The sequence below is a fragment of the Phodopus roborovskii genome, unplaced genomic scaffold (assembly GCF_943737965.1).
Source record: "Phodopus roborovskii unplaced genomic scaffold, PHOROB, whole genome shotgun sequence".
Classification (NCBI taxonomy): domain Eukaryota; kingdom Metazoa; phylum Chordata; class Mammalia; order Rodentia; family Cricetidae; genus Phodopus; species Phodopus roborovskii.
This window is the reverse complement of record NW_026126539.1, coordinates 1,423,590-1,445,286: the sequence shown is the minus strand read 5'-3', so window position 1 is coordinate 1,445,286 and position 21,697 is coordinate 1,423,590. Positions and strand designations below refer to the sequence as shown.

At 38.2% G+C, this 21,697-nt stretch overlaps 1 protein-coding gene across 1 annotated transcript in view; it reads left to right on the top strand.

The window, feature by feature from the left end:
• Positions 1–21,697, top strand: part of Plch1 (phospholipase C eta 1) — a 202,996-nt gene that overhangs the window by 139,118 nt on the left and 42,181 nt on the right. The window contains exons 7-10 of the mRNA XM_051198667.1: positions 11,258–11,351; positions 13,120–13,323; positions 16,884–17,004; positions 20,273–20,444. Of these exons, the coding sequence (XP_051054624.1) occupies positions 11,258–11,351; positions 13,120–13,323; positions 16,884–17,004; positions 20,273–20,444 (591 nt within the window). The remainder of the gene's footprint in view (positions 1–11,257; positions 11,352–13,119; positions 13,324–16,883; positions 17,005–20,272; positions 20,445–21,697) is intronic.

The window sequence follows — 21,697 nt, the reverse complement described above, 5'->3', positions numbered from 1 at the left end:
AGCCGGAGGTTCCAGCAGAACACTCTGCATGGGTCCATGTGTCTTAGGGTTACTATTGTGGTGATGAGCAAAAGCAACTTGGGGGAGAGAATGTTTTTTTTTCACTCATTGTTTCCTTATAAAAGTTCATCATCATCAAAAGCAATGGGGAGTAACTCATGCAGGGCAGGAACCTGGAGGCAGGAGCTGATGCAGAGGTCGCGGAGGGGTGCTGCTTACTGACTTGCTCCTCATGTTTTGCTCAGCCTGCTTTCTTACAGCACCCAGGACCAGCAACCCAGGGGTGCCTTGCCCACAATAGGCTGGGCCCTCCCTCATCAATCACTAATTAAGAAAATACCCTGTAGACTTGCCTACCTATAGCTGGGTCTTTGGAGGCTTTTTCTCAGTTGAGGTTTCCCCATTTCCCATGACTTTAGCTTGTGCCAAGGTGACAAATCTAGCCAGCACACTAAACATAAAATAAAGAATAAATGTGTAAGAAAAAATGCCTGTGTTAAGGTGGTTAAACATTGCTAATATACATGCAATCATTCTCTTAGTTTTGGTACTAATTTGAATTAAAATTTTATTACTCTCAGTGTGTGCATGATGCGTGTGTGTACAGACACATGTGCCACAGTGAGCACGTGGATGCCAGAGGGAAATATTTTGAAGTTGGTTCTCTCCTTTCATCTTTACATGGGTCCCAACAATTGAACTCTGGTCAGTTGACAGGTTTGTATGGCAAGCATCTTTACCCACAGAGCCATTTTGTTGTACCCTAAATTAAATTTTTGAAATGACTTATAAAAAATATTTTTTCAATTTTCTGTGGGAGGGAGGGGTTGTGCATCTGAGGTGAACTTTCTGTTTCAGTGTTCCAAAACTTGAAACATCCTTTAACTTTTCTCCTATTTAAGCCAGAAAAATACCAATTTTACTTGTCATAGCCCCAAATTTGTTTGATGTTTTTAACGAGCAGGCTAGTGCTGCTTGCAGGCTCAGGGGTGCAGAAAGTCTCACTGATTCTAATGTACTCTGACTGGGATGGGCAGGTATTGTTTAGGACAGCTAAGTGCAAGTTTTCAATTACATTTCATGGATAGATGGATTGGCTAATTGGCTTTAGAGGGAATGAGCAAAAGCAGCAAAAATTTGGCAAACTCAGTCCACGCATGTGTTTACTCTGTATAATTTCCTTACAATGGAGCCTCAGTGTTAACTGTCTTCATTACAATGGTGTGTAAAGGATTATTTTCATTTTGTAAAGAATAAAGCAGCAAGTAAATCCTTAGTTATTTTTGTGCTAATGTTTACTTATAGAATGTCATCTTAGCATTTATTTGATTGACATTTTTTGTAGTAGAGATAACCATTTTTCCCATGCATTTGCTTTTTATGGATCTAAGTATTGCATGCTAATTGTGCCACAGAAATTTCATCTTTCTTTTTTTTTTTTTTTTGCTTTTTAATTGTGCACATATAAAGTCTTTCGTGTGTTTCTAGTTTCTATTGTGCTAATTTTTGGGGATGTGTGTCTGTAAGAAAGAATAAGAGAGAACAGACACAGCCCATTAGCTCTCACTTAAAAGAAGGCTATACTCAACTACCAACTTGTTTCAGTGTCTTCCGTAGTGCCTCTTTAAAGTTTCTCAAGTTGAATGTATTAACCCCAATTCCTGGTAAGATGCTTTTTTAATTCTATTCTTTATTCAAGCCAGTTAGCTCTTTATTTGATGTGAATGGACTGTTAATATTACTATTATTATTAGACTATATGGTATGTGGTAGGATAGGGCTAAGCAACTCTGAATATACACATTGCTTTGACTTGATCACATTTACCTCTGTATTAGTTACTTTTCTATTGTTCTGATAAAACACCATGCCCACAGCAACTTACAAAAGAAAGAATTTAATTGGGCTTAAGGTTCCAGAAAGTCAGAATCCATGATGACTATGTTAAGGTATGGAGGCAGGAACAGCTGAGAGCTCACATCTTAAACCTCAAGGAGGGGGTAGAGAGAGCAAACTAAAATGAGCCTTTTGAAACATCAGAGTCTGCCCCCAGTGACATATCTCCACCAACAAGGCCATACCTCCTAATCCTTCCCAAACAGTTCCACCACCTGGAGCTCAAGTACTCAAATGTATGAGCCTTTGAGGACATTCTCAATCAATCCACCACACCCTTTCATTTTACAAATCTGTGAGTCATTTTACAAAATGCTTTTGTTAGCTATATTGCCCTGGCAGGATTAATGTAAGAATGGTAATAGTTGTTTTTAGTTAATTTCTTCTATTAATGTTCAATAAATGGTTTTGTTTACTTAACTGTACAGTTTTTGTCATTTCCAAGGAACCTATATAAGATTACAAGTGAGCAGGTATCCAAAACTGTACTAGTTTTATAATTCTATAGAGAATAAATCTTCTTCTTTATCCTTTACACAAGTTGAGGATATTAAAAGTATTTTAAGAAGAAAAGAAGACCATAGAGATTTCTGTGATAAATTTTCAAGACACACAGAAGACTTCATAAGGAAATGAGAATGTGAGGAAATAGGAATACCTGTGTATGTTTTATGAGAGGTCTGATGAGACATGGGCAGACATACAGACATGGGGAAATGTGATTGGTGGAAATGCTGTGATATCATGCTGTTAAGTAGGAGCAGATGAGGGACTTGCCAAGACCTGTTTGTTCAGTTCCCTCTGGTTATCTGTGTCTTTGGCTTCTTCTCTGCGGGTAGGTAGGGCATCTTCTGAATATTAGTATTACACCCTGACTCAGGGGGAAAAAAATCCAGAACTCTTTCATGGGAGTAAATGCCTGTTTAAAAGGAGAAGGCATGGGGGAGTCTGAGACACTTTCCTGCATTTCTATTTCATCACACTTGGAGATACTGTGAGGGTAGCCAGTCCTGAATCACAGCACTCATATACAGCTAGGATGTTAGTTCTCCTTTGCCTCATCATTCTACATCTTCCACAATGTAATTTAGTGCTGCTGCTGCTGCTGCTGATATTGTATGTGGTCTTTGTCACCTGATCTTGATAAGGAACTAGTAAAACCATTGGGACTTCCTGAGTGATTGGATAACCTTTGTTTCTTCCAGTGAGTCAGTCCCCTTCAAATCTGAATTTGCTGGACCCCTGAATAGTTTTAACCATGTGATAAGAGATTATGAGCTTTCATTTCCATTCTTGAACATAGGGAAAGGTCAGTGATATCATCATCTGTACCTTCATGCTTATATCATAGACCATCTGTAAATAAAATGCTCTGGGGCTAAACACATTTAGGTGCTGTGAAAGGAAGATGTTGAGAGAGGTCATAGGTCTCTATAGCCACTCCACTTCTATGCAGTTCTTTCATTTGGTTATTCCTGAGTTGCCATTTATTACATATAGCTAATGGGGAGAAAAGCACTGTCACTTTGAACTAATCTATTGAATGACTGGACCTAAAGGAAAGTTGGGGGAATAGTTTAAAACTAGTTCCTTGATGACTAGATGTCTGAGCATCTCCGTTGGCTTTCTTCAAGAATCCTGTCTTCTTGTCTTGCTTAAGTTCTCTTTTCCCCCTGGTAGTTCTTTATCTATTTGTCCTCATTGTTCCTGGCTTTGAACCTTGATGCTTTCTTTTTATACAATGGGCAGCTGGTACCCATTTTTTTTCCCACCTTGCAATGCCAAGTTGAAGGTTGGTACTGAATGTAACTGAGACATTCAGAAGTGCAGCAATGTGAAGAATTAAAATTAAAATGCATAAATATAGTGACTTTAACTTCATCTGGGCTGGTGGAAACACTCCAATCCATTTGAATGTCAGTCATGCACATCGCTTGCTAAGGGCCATGCATTTCTTCCTCTTTTCCAGTTATGTTGAAATTCTGCCAGTAAATTTTCTGTTTGGGGGGAAACAGAAGCCAGTGCTGTGTGAAGTCTGCTCTGGCAGAGCTGTACCTAGTTTTTAATTTCTAAATTAGCTTGAAGCTACTTACATTTGTGTAGGGCTTGAAACAATGTCTGTCTGTCTGTCTGTCTGTCTGTCTATCTATCTATCCATCTATCATCTATCTATCTAATTACTGTACCTCAAGAGGCAGAAACTACAAAGGAACATTTTAATGTATAGCAACTTTAAGATTTGATATTTCAAACACTATATAACTGAATCACAAAGTAGGGAAATATTTGCAACAACAACAACGAAGAAGAAGAAGAAGAAGGAGAAGAAGAAGAAGAGGAGGAAGAAGAAGAAGAAGAAGAAGAAGAAGAAGAAGAAGAAGAAGAAGAAGAAGAAGAAGAAGAAGGAAATACAGAGGTTTCCTTAGTGTGAAAAATGCTTTTCTGGGTCAGTGCACCTGTAAATACTTTGTCCTCAACAGTAATCAATAATGTAAACTTAAGTCAAAAGATTATTATAAAGCAATCATTTTAATTACTTTAGTGACCATTGACAAACACGGCAGCTACTTTAGCTTATAAATGGTCTAATCATTGAATACAGAATATTCAGAATTCATCAAACTTTGATCCATTTTACCTTTAGTCACTTATCCTAAAGAAATAGTTATAGAAAAAGAACATTAAGATAGTTATAAAAAGCATAATATACAATAAATGTTGGAAAGTTGTGTGTTTCAGCTTTCTTTAGAATGAAGAAAATTGAAGACAACCCAACATGTGCAGTAATAGGATCATTAGCCAGAGAAGAGCTTGACAGGCATTTTAGTCTCTGTGCCACTGATTCATTATCTTCTTGAAACTTAAAATCATGTACAGACACCAGAGTGTTCATCTTTTTTTTGTTGTCGTTTGTTTTTTTCTTGAGACAGGGTTTCTCTGTATTGCTTTGGAGCCTGTCCTGGAACTAGCTCTGTAGACCAGGCTGGTCTGGAACTTGCAGAGATCCGCCTGCCTCTATCTCCCTGAGTGCTAGGATTAAAGGGGTGTGCAACCAATGCCAGGCTAGAGTATTCACCTTTAAAATATACTCAGTTGCAAAATGAAATACTCCTGCTGGTCACAGGTAGTATCAAGGATTATGTGAAATCAAATACTGGTCCGTGGACAGATTCTTATTTTACTCATTCATCCCACCAGACAGACACTTAGAAACTTCTCTGTTGAATATTGATGCTCAAAGATCTAAGTGATAATTCTTACCACCTGTGAGTGCATTGGAGCAAAAGTGAACATTTATGTGTTGATAGGTACAGTTATGATATTAATTCAAGGTGGATCTTAAACCCAAAGAAGAGCAGTAGCAATGGGCACATGGGAAGAAGGCTATAGAAAGGAGAAAGGAACAAGGGAAGAAGGCAGTAGGAAGGAGAAAGGCTCATGGAAGAAGGCAATAGGAAGGAGATGGAGACTGCAATATTCATGGTGCCAAGGGATATATGCCTATTTCTGATACAAGGGGAGGTAGGGACAGGTTCTTTCTTAGAGACTTCAGAGGAGCTAATTCTGCTCATGCCTTGGTTTTGGACTTCTGATTTTCATAACCATGACTCTTGTTTTAAGCCACCAGCTTGTTGTTGCCCTAGATATCTAACACAACAACCCAAAGTGTGTGTATGGGGGTGATCCTTAGATATTAACTTATGTCAGAAATCAAACACAGTAACATGACCCAAGAATCCTACAGTAAAGCCAGGAATTGATGAGCTCTGCTCATCAATACAGATCTTCTGCCCTACTTATTATTGACTTGGTTTTAAATGTGCCTTGAAATAAATCTACAGATCCTTAGTGTCATTTCCACTCTCATTTATTTTCCCATCCCACACTCCAGTATATTCTACCCTCCGTTTTTCGTCTTTCTCCATTCACCTGTGTTCTACTGTTCCCCTCTCTATAGCTCTTTGTCACCTACCTCCCTCCACCCCCCACCCCAGTGATCCTTTTCTACTTTTCTAGTTTTTACAGTGACTCCAACTTAAACACTCAAACCCTAAGATTGCCAAGGCTAGCCATGTGTTTGAGGAAATTCTATACTGTTGGGAAAAAAAGGGAGGGGGGCAAACAAATAGAAACAAGAAACTTGCTGGAAGTAGAACAGAGGCAACACGGGGAAAAGGAAATACCAGAAACTAGTTGTTAATGTCACCAGAATAGGAAAAGTAGAGCTGCAAACTGAGAATGAGACACTGAGAAAATGTTCTGAGTGGATAAAGGAGTTCTGAGAAGCCTAAAGTTTGAGAGCAGAGAGGTAAACACAACAGAAGGTTTATAAAGTGGAGGAAATAGGACAGAACTGAAAATAGAAAAGGGTACATACCGTGAAGGAACTTATCAAGCAATAAAAAAGTGATAAGCAAAAGCAAGATAAGTTTCTAGAGAAGCCAGTTGAGGGCAATGAACACTATGGAAGATAAGCCACTGAGCAGCAAATCAAATTCATTATTGTAAAACTAAAGTGAGAAACAAAAAAGACCAGAGCTCACTGCATTAAGTGGAGGCAGGATGCACAAACAGGACTGGCACAAGCATGACATCAGGACTTTCCCAAAGCCACTTGGAAGCCAAGAAACATAGTGAAGATTCCAACCTGGAGCTGTCTGCTGCAGTAAACTGTCAAAAAACAAAACAAAACAAAACATAACAAACAAAGAAACAAAAAGTGTGTGTAAGGACAAATCACTGAATATATGCAAAGCATCTGCAAAATGCAGGCATTTGACTTCCTTAGAGCTCAACTGTGGAAATGACAGCGTGACATCAGGGCAGGAGCACATCAAAGCTTGGAATCAGACAAGCTTAGAAGAAGAGGAGGGACAATGGATTCAGAAAGGGGAATGGAATTTCAGAGGTCATTTCTTGCCTTTCTGTTATGTGAAAAATATACCAAGGAGCCATTAGAATCATGGGAAATATTTGTGGTAGACTTATTAAAACTCAATTAGTAGAAATTTCAGCAATCAATAAACCCCCATAAAGGGAATGTAATTTCCCTGCATGGCATATTCTCCAGTGTTCAATGCTTGCATAGCTGGGATAATTTAAACACCAGATTATTTAGTAAGAATTATATGGGTGCACCTTGGGATGACAGGCAAAGTGGGAAAGCTTTGTTGACTCAAAAGAGTTTATGTTAGATGTAGCTTACATACTGTTTAACATAGTAAGTCAAGAGGTAAATGTATAATATGGAAAAATACTGTAACACGATGAGGAGTGTGGTGGTCCATTTCAAAAGAAATATAAGTATTAGCTTTTTTGCCTTTGGATCAGTGATTCTGGGTAGGTAAAAGGGAATTGTATTAAGTCATAGAGCAATTTTAAAGTTCAGGAATATTAAAATTTTCAAATTTTGTTTTTGGTGTGTGTTTGATGTGCTAGGGAATCATGACCATGAGAAATGTAATCATTCACTCCATTGACTCTGTTTTGAAGTTTCACTCACTGGGAAGATAAGCACAAATGTGAATATTTTTACAGACACATTATTGGTTTCTACAAATCATCTGTATTGTATGTATTTACCTATAATGTGAGGGCTTCTTCCTCTTCTAAATGATTTTAAAATAGAGCAGTTAATAGAGTAGAATTGAGTCCAGTTTTAAATAATGCAAGAAGTCAGATTTTCCAGCAACTGTCTTGAAAATTGTAACACCTTCAAAAGATTCATAAATTTCAGCTACACCCTTCAAATATTTTAGTAGAAATGAAGAAAAATGTCAAGAGATTCAGTCTATGTGGAAGAAAAAGGTTTAGATTTAAAACCCAGAAGGTTTTTTTTTTCATTTTTTTTTATTTATTATAACCAAGTCCATTTAAATGAAAATAAACATTTATAGACAATATTTGGGAATTTGGGCGTCGTTCTTTCCAAACTACTTCCTGCTGGTAAGGGGCGCTGTCATGGGGGATTCTAAGAAGATTCAGAAATCCTGGCTGTAGTCTGTAAGGCTGCTTTGTCCAGCTGTTTTGAATGTAGGATCACCTGGTACTCTGTTTCAGGTGGTCTGGCTTGATCAAACCACATTAGTCTGGAAGGAATCCACATCTTTTCCTTTTCTGTGGAAACAAAAATAGAAATCCTTTTCCCCAGTAACTTGTCCTTCAACTTATATTTTGGAGTCAAAGCATTTTCTTTTTTATTTATTATTTTACATGTTGATCCCAGTTCTCCCTCCCTCCCTCCCTCCCTCCCTCCCTCCCTCCCACCCTCCCTCCCTCTGTGCATGTGAGAGCCCAGAAGGTTTTTAACTAGTCTCTGAATCAGTTTTCTTATCTATAAACCAAGATAGAAACCATTAAGTTTAGATGGCAATTGTAGGAGTTGGAGAGATGGCTCACTGATAAAGAACACACACAACTCTTGCAGACAACCAGAATTGTTTCTAGTACCCACCTCAGGCACTCAAAACTATCTGTTCCTTCAACTGCAGAGAATCTGATACCCTGCAGGCTTCCAAGTCCTTGTGTGGCTCCAGGGACAAACCTGACTGGGAGCAGGGGATGAAGAAGGGAGACAGACATAAGCAAATAACTAGCTGGAGATGGTGGGCTCGACTTTACGATAGTCTCGGCACCTGGAAGCTCAGTGTGTTTATTATGTACATTTGAACGGCAAAGTGGGGTTGTTGCTTACAGTGAACAAGGAGGCAAAGTTAGTAACATAGTTAATCAAGAAGAAATGTTTTATGGTGTACAGCTGGATCAAGGAGACAGTTTTAGCACTTCTCAGTAGGAGCAGTTTCTTAAGTCGTAAGGCTATAAATATCAGGGAAGAGAAAGAGGACATCTACACACACTGTCAACACCAGCATTCAGATCCCAGAGGAAAGCTTTGCCATTTCTTTGAGCCCCACCCAAGAAAGGCACTGCAATTTTCCTGTGGGTGTGGGTCTTTGGAGTGCTTACACATCTATCAACAGCCTCATCAACAGCACATGTTGATTCAGGACTTCACACACTCAAGGCTTCTACAGCAGGCATTTGAAAATCAGGTAGGTTTTAATAACTATTTTGCATGACATCAATATACAAACGTAAAAAGGCATAATAAAGAGAGGCTTATAAATGAAAATGAGATGTTCCTTACCCAACAAGGTGGTGGGGCAGGAGGGGAGTGGATTCAGTCTTCAGCTTCATTAGCAGAGTTTAAACAGCCAGTCCTTATGGCACACTGTAATTGGTAGAAAGTTATTTCTAGAAAGTTTTTAGTTTTGTGAAGCCTTTGCTAATGTTTTCATTAATCTGGTGAACATATTTTCAAGTATGATTTTTTTTCTTAAAAAAAAATCTAATTCTGCTTTGTGTCTTGAAGTGATAATGAATTCTCTGCTCATCTACCATCACCTCTACCCTAGAATGATGGAAGGTTTCTTGTTTGTACTTTACTTTAGATCTCTTGGGCTCCTGCACAGATGCCATCATACCTGCATAATTGCAAAGTGAACACAGTCTGTCCATGGCACATAAAGTTATCGGTGCACTTTCTTTTCCTTCCCTTCCCTTTCCATTCCTTTCCTTTTCCTTTCTTCCTTCCTCCTTCCTTGTCTCTCTACCTCCCTCCTTCTCTCCCTCCCTCCTTCTCTGCCTGCCTCCCTCCTTCTCACCCTCCCTCCCTCCTTCCCTCCCCCCCTTCTCTCTCCAGGGTTTCTTTGTGTAGCTCTAGCTATCCTGGAACTCACTTTGTAGACCACACTGGCCTGGACCTCTGCCTCCCTAGTGCTGGCATGAAAGGCTTCTTTTCTTATTCTGGGAAAAGGTTCTTTTCATATTCTGGGAAATTACTGTTTAGGTTATGTGTGCTAAGTCTAGCTTACAGTAGACAAGCTACTGAGCTACTCACAGCTTTCTGCATCCCTGGAGTTCATTCCTTAGAGACATTGAAATTCTGTTAACTTAACCATATTTACTGTGATGTGTTTAAGATGACGGATTTTATTCAAAGGATGCAACTAGTTTAGAAAACAAAGCACAAAATTAGTAAAAAAGAAAATAAGGGGAATGGAAGCATGGCTCAGTGGTTAAGAGCCTGACTGCTCTTCCAGAGGACCTGGGTTCAATTCTCAGCATGCACATGGCAGCTAACAACTGTAACTTCAAGATCTGACACCCTCGCACAGACATGTATGCAGGCAAAAAAAAAAAAAAAAAAAAAAAAAAAAAAAAAACAAACAAACAAACAAAAAACCCAATGCACACAAAATAAGAATAAATAAATTATTTAAAAACAAAGTTAGATTTTACTAAAACCCATTGAACTTATAAGACAATGGATCTTTGAGGAACATAACAGAAATATGTTTTCAGTATTTATTATTATATTTTGGCTCACAAGATTGGCTTCCTTTATCATTATTTTAAAATGTCACTGTTAGATTCCCAAGTAAATGGAGTTTTCTTAAATAAAAATAACACTCTTTCTTTTTTGCATTCTGGGGTTCAGACCCAAGGATTTATAAATATTAGACACGTGTTCTACCATCTACGTACAATCTCAGGCCTGCCCTCAAGCTCTATGCTGGTATTTAAGGAAATTATCTCTAAAGAGTTTCCTTTCTTTCATTGTGTAACTGTGCATTCACCAACCAGCCTTGAGGCTGACAGAATAATAAGAGTATAGTATGTGCTGACTTCTGGTTGCTACAAAATGTTCCCCCAAGTATTCACTCCCTGACCCCCCACACCAACCTGTCCTGTAGCCATGTCAAAGGTAAGTGACTTTTGTAGTCACTCTGTTACTATGAGTTGGTTGATCTGAACAAAACCTGTGTATTTTCAGAGCCCTTTGTTAAACTTGCTCTTCAGCTCTTTGTTTACCATGCTCACTTTTGTGTTCCTGAATCACCATAGCTGACTTCCCAGTGGGAGATTCTTTAAAGATGCCCATACAACTGAATTTACTTTAAAACGTTCTATTTTGATGGACCACAATTTTCTTCCTACATATACTTATGACTGTCACACGTTAGTTTTTATGTAAAAAATCATTAGTTTTGCAGATTGCTACTATATAGTGAGTGGGTTTGGGGCAATAGTTTTGCATTAATTTTCTTTTATCCCTTCATGGAGGGCATTTGTCTAAGAGGTGAAGGGCCATGTTTGCTGACTAAAGCTAAGGGATGCCTAGACATGCTAAGATCATAATCATTCTCCCAAGATAAAAGAAAGAAATGAGTTTGAGAACTTCAAACAGTGCTTGCTGCAGCCCCTGAAATGTCAAATGTGGAATACTAGTCTGTATTGCTGCAGTGTACATACAGCTCATGAAGTTGCTGGTGATTTCTCTCTATTCTGCTTTCTTTAGATGAGTAATGTGACAATCGACTATTGTCTTGACATCATAGAGAAGTTTGAAGTTTCTGAAGAAAATAAAGTGAAAAATGTCCTTGGTATTGAAGGTAACCAGTGGTCTTAATGTGTGTTTTTCTAGTCTCCCACCTACTACATTAAATTTTATTATAATTTTTTTGGAAGCAAAAATCAGGAAATATTCATGGAATTTCGGGTAATTCAGATTAAGCCCAAAAGCATACATTTTTCTGCATAGCAAAATCTCTGATTTTGTTTTTCTCTTATTTTTGCAGTATTCCTTAAGCTACCATTGTATTTGATGAACATCAAGAAATGTTTGGACTTTGCTCAAATGAATAACTTTTCTTTTAGAAATAGTCTTGTCCTGATGACTGCAGGAAGGGAAATTTGGCTCCTAAACAAATAATCCACAAAAGTTGTGACTTGAAAATAAACATTTTTAAAAATAAAATGTTAAAAATCCATTTGTTTTATCCCAATTGGTAGCATTTCAGTAACTGTGGAAACAGGAGTCTTGACAATATTACCACCTCATTTTATAGCTAGGGAAAATAGGATCAAAAGAAATTAAATAATTTACTAAGATATATGCACTCAGAATCTAGCTCCTAGGATTTGTATATAAATAATACAGTATAAATATAGCTAGTGTATGTATAAGCTGTATCTATTTAAAATATGCAGAGAAATAAATGATAGTCTGTGGAATTTCACAAGTAGAACAGATAATTTTAACTGAAGACTACTGGGAAACCCAACTTCCTTCTCCCAGTATCAGTGTAGACACATAGGGGTGTGTGTGTGTGTGTGTGTGTGTGTGCATGTGTGCGCGTGTGTGTGTGCACGCGCATGTGTGTGTAAGATACTTGTCTTCACTATATTACTCAGATTGACCCTGAACTTCTGGTTTGAAGCAGTCAGGCTCATAATGCTATGCATGGCTTGATGAGGAATCTTTAATGTCACATACTTATTTCCTGGAGCATAAGAGAATTAAAACAAAGGGGAATAGTTAAAATTTTCTATCATGGAAACAATTGTAAAACAGAAGACAAGCTAACTTGGGCCTCTTAAGTCTGCACCAAGATATAAATATTTTTCTCGAGGCTTTCCCTTAAATATGGTGCCTAATTATAAACACAAAGATTGCCATGAAGTAACTCTGAAGACTCAGAGACATTTACAGATTGAATTTTACTGAACAAGTCTCAAAGACTTGAAAGTACTTATCATAATGGTGCCTACTTCTAGTCATTCATATCTTACTTCATGAGTCCACAATGATGGTTGCCTCTTCTTCTCAGGTTTTATGGTTTGAAAGTGTATAGAAAAACTGGTAGAAGTTCTACACAATCTTTAAGCACTATTTTTAAGTTATTTATGTGAAAGCCATTGACAGCATTTTCCCTAAAGCCTATTTCATAGTTTATTACCCTCTGAATTTAGGCAGTGCTTAAGTGTTTAGCCTTATACTTTACTAAGTGTTGTTTTTCAGAACATCACAGCAACATATCAGTTACTGATTGATTGAGGTAAAAATATGGTTATAATACAACATTGATCATACCTAAGGTCATACTCCATAAACAGCTTGAGTTTAGTAGTTAATAAATGCCTTTGTCGTGACTTTTAAAGAAGATGTTAGTTAATTTTTCTATAGGATATATTTAAGTGGCTACTCCCCAAGTCATATTTCTTGATATTTTATTTGGCATCAAAGAAACCTCTCAATGCCCCATTGCAAGCATTGTCCTGATACTAGCTTATAACTGTTCTTTGACACCTTTTGTCTCTGTTAACATCAATTAAGTAGCTATCCTTGAAGGCTGTGGCATTTCATTCTTTCTTCTGAAGGCTTCACGAATTTCATGCGTAGTCCTGCTTGTGACGTATTTAACCCTTTGCACCATGAAGTATACCAAGACATGGATCAGCCGCTCTGCAACTACTATATTGCTTCATCACACAACACATACCTGACAGGGGACCAGCTCCTTTCTCAGTCCAAAGTGGATATGTATGCACGGGTGCTACAAGAGGGCTGTCGATGTGTGGAAGGTAAGTGTGGTTTGTGTTTGTCTGACCTCTGATGTGACTGCTTAATAGGCCATTTAAGTAACAGAGGCCAAGAAGCTATTTCTATACTAATTAGAAATATTTGTTCATTATCAAGTCATTCTCTTCTCTGTCTCCTTATTTTTAATCACGAGGGACAGAGAAATGTGCTAATATTTGGGAAATGTACCCTGAATTGTTAAAAAAAAAAATACACTAAAAATATCAATCTACTTGAAAAGATGTTTTAAAATAGTAATAATAATTTTAAAAAACAGCAAATATTTTAGGACAAATATTTAGTTTGAAGAGACTTCATGGTCTACATTTATTAAGCTACTAATCAGTTTCAGTGGTAAGGATGCAGATATGAGCAAGATGTGGTATTTGACTTTGGAAACTCACAAATTATCAGGGAGCATGTACATAAAAATGTTAGTGTGATATGAGTGTTCTATTGCTTGAATTACAGACATGGTATAAAAATTTTAGTATAGACAAATAGGTGAAATTTAAGTAATCAAGCAGAGTTGGGTCAGGCATAATGATTTTTAGCTCAAATTTTTATTTGGGGGACAATGAAGGAATTTCCCCCAAGAGAGAGGGTTATTTTGGCCTAGTGTTTGAAGGGATCAAATCATCATGATGGGGAAGGTGAGACCGTGAGAGCATGAGGAGTGTAGTCACATTGCATCCACAGTCAGGAAGTAGAGAGAGATGAATGCTGGCTGGTTATCAGGCTTCCTCATTTACCCCCATTTTTATTCAGTCTGGGCTCCAAGCTCATGAAGATTGTGTCATCCATGTTTATGTGGATCTTCCATTCTCAGTTCAACTTCTCTGTATCTTCATCTCACAATGTATTCAATCTTTTCAGAGTTTCCAAAGTCAAAGTCGATATTATTTAAGGTTTGGTTTCTTCTGAGACTTGGTTCCTCGTAACTGGGAGCCTCCTGTAAAATCTAAAACAAGTACAAAGGCCCAGGGAACATAACCATTTCCAAAGTGGAGGAGTAGGGGCTTAGCCCAAGAAGATCCCACCAAAGCAACCCTGAAATCCATGAGGGTGAGCACCAAGCCTTGCATAGCTCTATCTAGCCAGCATTCAGAGCTGCTGGTGGCATCATCTGGATTCAAATAAGCTTGAGAAGTCTTTTCTGCAAGTTCTGTGGCCTGTTACACCTGCAGTGTCTCTCTTGAGCTTACTTAACTCTGTGAACATCTCCAGTATCTGTGCTCTTCATTGCAAATTAGACCTACCTTCACATCTTCCAAGCTTATTTGGGGGCCCCACTTAGGGAACCGTACTGTGCACAAGTTGCTTGATCTCCATGGATGTTTAGAACCTTGGTGAAAGTCCCACAACCTCTGACTTTTGCACCTTGCATGCCTATAAAACCATCTCCATGTGACTACTGTCAAGTTCTGCTGCTGCTTGTGGTGTGTCCTGGGCCAATTGGGCCATCACTAAAGTGGCATGTGTGTGTGTGTGTGTGTGTGTGTGTGTGTGTGTGTGTGTGTGTGTGTGTGTTGGGGGTGAGACTTGAGAGAGAAGGAGATGATATTGATTGCTTTCAATGAGAGGAAGAGGATAAGAGCTTTTGAAAAAATTCATGCCTGATAATTCCTACATTCTGGGGGAAGAAGAGAAGTCATCACCTGCTCCTGTGTAGAATGGGTGGAGATTGTTTAGGGCGTCTAAGAAGATCAGCAAATTACTAAAAACATCATCAGGGAATGGGAACTGATAAGGTAGGGAAGATGGAACTAATTTCAAAACCAATCTAGTGATTCAAAATTTGCCTAGCTCCTCCTGCATCCTCAGCTGTTTGAACGTAGGAGTAGCAAAGATTGGCTATAGGAGGATCGGGGTTCAATTCTCAGTTCCTATGAGCAACTTATAACCCTCTGTAACTCTAGTTCCTGGGGATCCAATACCCTCCATGGGCACCATATACACATGTGGTACACAGATGTACTGGCAGGCAAAACACCCATGCAACAAAATAATAAATCTTAAAAAGAAAACTATATATATATATGTATATATATATGTATATATATGTATGTATATGTGTGTGTACATATATATATAGTATATATACTATATATATATATAAATAAAACTTCAAAGTGGTTATTTTATTATGTTATCTGACTTAGTCACTATTGCCAATAGGGAGTCTTGCAACTACTCTAAAGTATTATCATAGAATAAAACAAAATCTACAGAACCACTTTGAAGTTGAAAGTACACTCAGTCATGCACTGCTTGCTTTTGATGACACATTCTGGCAAATGCATCACGCAATTTTGCCAAATAACAGAGTGCACTTACACAAATCTAAGTGGTATGGATCTGTCCAGCATGGCTTCTTAACGTGATGAGGAGATACAGTAAGTATGACCTGTATGAAGCTGTTGCCTATGGAAAACAGTGTCTTGTTTTCTAGTAAGCTTTTGTATAAATCGAAAGAATGCACTATGAAATAATATACAAAGCATAGCACAATAGCATGTGAACAAGTAACATGGTTATTCATAATCATTACCACCTATTAGATACCAAACACAATTATATATGCTATGCTTCTGTATATCTGAAAGTACAGTATATTTGTTTGCACCAGCAATACCACTAATGTGAGGAATGTCTTATGCTAAAACAGCACTACAGCTGCTATGCCACATGATTTTAGGAATGTTCACTTCAGGCTGGGAATGATGGTGCATTCCTTTAATCCCCAGACTTGGAAACAGAGGCAGGCCAATCTCTGTAAGTTTAATGCCAGCCAGCACTACATATCGATTCCCTACCCAAATAAATAAATAAATAGATAATAAAAAGGAAGAAATGTTTATTTCAGGGTTGGAGAGAAGGTTCAGTGGTTACAATCACTTGCTCCTCTGATAGAGGACCAGTAAATATATAGTGCATGGATGGCATCAGATCTTGTTTCCATTAAACGTCACCAGAAAAAGAATTGATAAAATAGAGTAAGAAAGGGAAATGGAAATTGTGATTAGCTGGTTGCATTTAAGAAATGGGCTCACACAGTTGTGAGGTAAGCAAGTCTGAAATCTGTAGACTGCCAACCCTTCGCCAGAGACCTTGGTTAAAGGTGATATTTCAGTCACATGAGCTCAAAGCAGGCTCAGACAGAACTTACATGGCCTATGTGTTTTCTGTTGCTGTAGCAACTTTCAGTTGAAAGGATTTAGCTGTTCAATTTATTTTAATTAATAAAGAAGTAGTTTTTAGAAGACTATATTTCCAAGAGAAACTTTGGCAAATGCTAATCTCCTTGCAAACATGATGTCTTTGTAAACTACACGCACTTAAAACACACACACACACACACACACACACACAAATCATTTGTCATCTTTAGGTCTTTATCCTGGTAAGTATGTCAGAATGTTCAATAATCTGTCTTTACATCTTTGTCATAAGTGTAGTATGTATAAGTTGTAGTGGTAATCATAAAATGTTTCTGGTATTTCCAGAGACATTAAGAAACCAGACAGTTTATATTGTTGATGTGCCATTCTTTTTTTGGCAGTTGACTGTTGGGATGGCCCAGATGGAGAACCAGTGGTTCACCATGGTTATACTCTCACTTCAAAAATTCTCTTCAGAGATGTTGTGGAGACCATCAACAAGCATGCCTTTGTGAAGAATGAGTAAGTACAACACCTGAAAGCTAAGCTCCACCCCTAGCCTGGGAGCACAGCCCAAGTTAATGTGGTTACAGAAACACACAGTCTCCTGTGGGCCCCTCATCTTCCTCCCTGCTGCCCTGGTTCTCCCAGCAGGGATTGGGAACAAGTACTATGGCTTCCACGTTAATGGCTCTTGTGATGCACTTATTCTTTAATCCCATTCTTTCTCATTCTACCTCCTTGGAAATATCCTTTCATAGAATGACTTCTAAATTTCTAAACCCATAAAGCTTGGAAACATAGTAGTTTATAATTTTTTGAGACTTTATATTTATGTGTATGAGTGTTTTGCCTGAGTGTATGTCTCTGCACCATGTGAATGCATGCCTGTGGAGGCCAGAAAAGGGCACTGGATCCTCTGGGACTGGAATTATAGACAATTCTTAGACGATTCCATGTGGGTGCCAGGAATTGAACTCCAGTCCTTTGGAAAAGAATCCAGGGCCCTTAATTTCTGAGTCATTCCCCCAGCCCCATAACAGTTTTCTGACACTACATCATAATTTAATAACGTGGAATGTCAAACATTTCAGGGCACCCAGGACATCCAACCCAGAGAAGATCTACCATTTGACTTCACCGTTTTCTCTTAATTCTCATTTCCTTGGTCTATACTCCATACTGGTGCTATGGTTTCTTTCTGAAACGTGAATGGTATTGTAATTCTTGTTCTAGTGTTCTTTCTAAAGCTTCTACAGCATACAGAATGTTTTCATGCCCTTCACATGTGGCTTCTTCCTTCTCTTCCAGTATTGTCCTTTTTGATCATTGCTACCAGAGACTAGCACCCTTCCCAAAAAGCCTAGAACTTGTTATGCTATTCTCCGCCCCAAATACCCATCCCACAATGCTACCTATATACTTCATTTTTTTTACACACTGCCCCATTAAGAAGCATATCTTGACCCATAGCTGCTTTACCCACTCTTTCTTGATACTTAGCTATCTGGACATGTATCTGTCATAGTGTATAACACCCTGCTAAAAAGGTTGATAGCTTGCTTCCTTTTATAGGCATGAGGTGCCTCATTGAAAATATGGAACCGTTTTAGGAATTACTGATTTCTTTCGGTTTAGCAGATACCATCAATGTGCTAAGCATATGAAAGGGGATTTTTAAATTAAAGAAGCAAATTATAATTGTGATTGCATAAAATTAATATTTTAGAAGGTATTAGCCTTTAAAGTTTCTAATATTTGGTCTTATTAATTAACCATGAGGTTGAAATGCTCTCTTCTAATGAGAGATTCTTGCTGCATAGAAAATTTAGTTTGTGGCATCTTTTATATGGAAAAATTTAGTGCTAAATTCCATCTTTCAAACCCTGATTCTTACCAGTCTTACATGTCAGTATTTCCCATTATATGAACTAGTGCCATCCCCATACCTCAGATTATTGTCTGGTACCTAAGATGCTGACTTCCTATTTATGAACCCTTAGAAGAAATGCATTTTAGGAGCTAGAGAGATGGCTCAGTAGTTAGGAGCCCTTGGTGGTCCTGCAGAGAACCTTGATTTGGTCCTCTCACATATTTGACTCACAAACAACTTTAAATCCAGGTTCAATGGCATCTGATACACTTTTCTGGCCTTTGTGGGTAACAGGAATGCACATACATTCAGGCTAACACTCATACCCATAAGTTAATAGGAAATAAATCTTTAAAACAGAAAACACTTTAAATGAGAATGTCATTTAGTACAGTAACAAATTTTGGCCCTTTTATTTTCCTTCTATTTTTAATATTTCTTTTTATCAAGGTTTCTTAACTTTATTACTACAGACATTTGGGGGCAAGGCCGTATGTGGTAGAGGAGCCATCTTGTGTACTGTAGAGCATTTAGTCGCATCTCCAGTTTCCACTCAATAGGTGCTGGCAGCATCCCTCAATTGTGCCCAACATAAATTGTCTTTAAACATTGACAAATGTCCCTCAAAATCCCTTCCCCAGTTGAGAAGAGCCTTGGCAGCACTAGATACTCATGAGCTCATTATGTGTGAATTGATAATTTAAAGTTATTTTTGTTAAAACCTGTATGATTGCAAGACATCTTAGGGGGTTTCCTGTTTCTTCATTTCTCTTCACAACACTCTTGGATAAAAACCCACGTGAGAGCACAACCAGCCAACAGACCCCAGTCATAAAAGCAAGCCATCCCCAGTTGGAGGCACCCGCAAGGGGGCTTCCATGTCAGATCTTCCTAATTGAACAGAATATAATTTGAAGAGGTCATAGGCTATTTCGGAGAGCTTATGCTTGCCCAAAGAAATTTTTTTTATTTACGCAAATGTGTTAGGCAATTCAAATATTGGTTTGTGTAATTTGAAAGAGCTCCCATATTATTTCTGAAAATACATGATAGAAAACTAAATTCTGTCTTGCTTTTCCTGCTTTGGCTGCCAACCTCTTAGATTGGTTTGGGGAGTCACCTTACATTTTCTGTGCTGTTATAGAATGGATGGTGGGGATGTGACGGGAGTTCATATGTCACACTGCACATGTGCATGTTAGAAAACAGCTAGCAAGAATACTTTTTTTCCTTCCCCTTGTGGGAGCCAGGGATCAGATCCAGGCCATCAGACTTGGCAACAACTGCACTTACTGGCTAAGGCTGAGCCAGCTCACTAGCCCAGCTTTTTTTTTTTTTTTCTGAACCTTGGTGTTCAGCATTATAAAAATAATTTTAGGAGGCCTGACATTTGATGTATAAAACAAAGCTGCATTATGCTATTTTTTCCCGTTAGTTCCAAAATGGGACTGGTATATTTTTAGAGTAAGCAACTGCCCTTAATGATATGCGGTAGTCTCTTTGATTCATTTACACTTGTGAATAAATATGAAAAAAAAATGACATCATGAATTTTCTTTCCTTAGGCTTCACATTTACACACACACACACACACACACACACACACACGCACACACACACACACTTAAAAATATACTCCTCACTTTTTGCCTGACATTAAACTAAGCCATCCTTCTAAAACTAGTATTTGTTTAGTCACTGTACCTAGCAAAGTGTATTTGCTTTGAGGAATTGTGGGGAGATTCTTTTTTCAGTGTATCCTTAATCTTTCTCCTTTTAGCATCATTTTAGTCATTATTGGTATTGCCCATTCAGCGGCTGGGATTTTGAGAATGCAACACATACAGATTCTGTTTCCAGGTTTCTACAAGCCCTGTAAGCTGGCTGCACTAAATGGCCTCATTGCTGTTTTCTCAGGTTTCCAGTTATACTCTCTATTGAGAACCACTGCAGTATTCAGCAGCAGAGGAAGATTGCTCAGTACCTGAAAGGAATATTCCAGGACAAACTGGACCTGTCATCTGTAGACACAGGAGAGTGCAGGCAACTTCCAAGCCCTCAGAGTCTGAAAGGCAAAATCCTTGTGAAGGTAATTACTTCAGTGTGACAGCCCAGACACTAATGCTCAACTAAGTCTTTCCTCCTTGTTGACAATAGATAAATAAATCAATTAAAGAAAGAAATGGGAAAATGATTAGAATCAATACATAGGAAAGGTATCTGTCTGTGTATCTATGTTAATGTATAGACATACTTTCAGAGTCGAATTATGGCTGATTGGATGCTATGGATTTGTTTTGCTGGCTGTCCATGCTGTGCAAGCTATTTTAGTTTAAGTGAGTTCCTACAGAGAGGTGTGTGTGGCAAAGTGAGGCATAAGAGAGGAGAAAGCTCCCTGACTCCATGTCTGAAGGCATTCTGTTTAGATTCTTTTCTTTCATTTCAAGCTCCAATAACTGTCTGTCAAAAGAAAAAAAAATCTTCATGGTTGGTTGGTCTTTGTTATGTGTGCAAGAAGCACTCACTTCAAACAGGAACATGGGCACAGACATAATGCCCCTCAGGACCTGTGTATGTGAGAGGAGAGGGGATGAGCAGAGTGACATTTCATCAACAGATTTTCTAAGAGAGAAAACTTAGTATAGTGAATATCATTAATGCAAACGATGGTTGGAAGGACCGTTCCTTGAGTTATCAGATTCCAGCGTTGTGATTTCACATAACTCCGGTGAGTGCTTTTTTTCTTTTGGACTAAAACCTTGGATGGTTGCTTTGTTTAGAGTTTGAAAAGATAAAGAACAGAGCAGTAGACTAGGCTGCTTATGTGCCATGGAGGAGAGGTAACATAAGAGCCCATTGTAGGGTAAAACCCTAGGAAAGATAATGAAAACTTTAAAGTCATCAAAACCTGATTTTCTAACAATTAAATTACAAGTATAGATCCAGAGTTCACCAGACCGATGCTATCAGGCTCTTGTGTAAGTGCATTTTGAATGAAAGGTCCTGATAACATGACAGGTAATATTAAGGTTGACTTGCTCAGGTCTGGCCAGACGTAATGGCTAAGCTAAAAACTCATGTCTACATTCAAAACTGAAGTATTATCTTTATAATATCGTAAATGTTCCATGTTTCCTACCCAACTATGAGGAAATTAAATGTAGACTGAGGCTCTTTAATTAAAATTTTTCCTTACAGCTGGGCACAGCTTAATTCCAGCACATGGGAGGCAGAGGTAGGCAGGTGTCTGTGAATTTGACATCAGTCTGGTCTACATAGTGTGTTCTAAGCCAGACAGAGCTGTATAGTGAAACTGTGTCTCAAAAACAGAAAAAAAATATC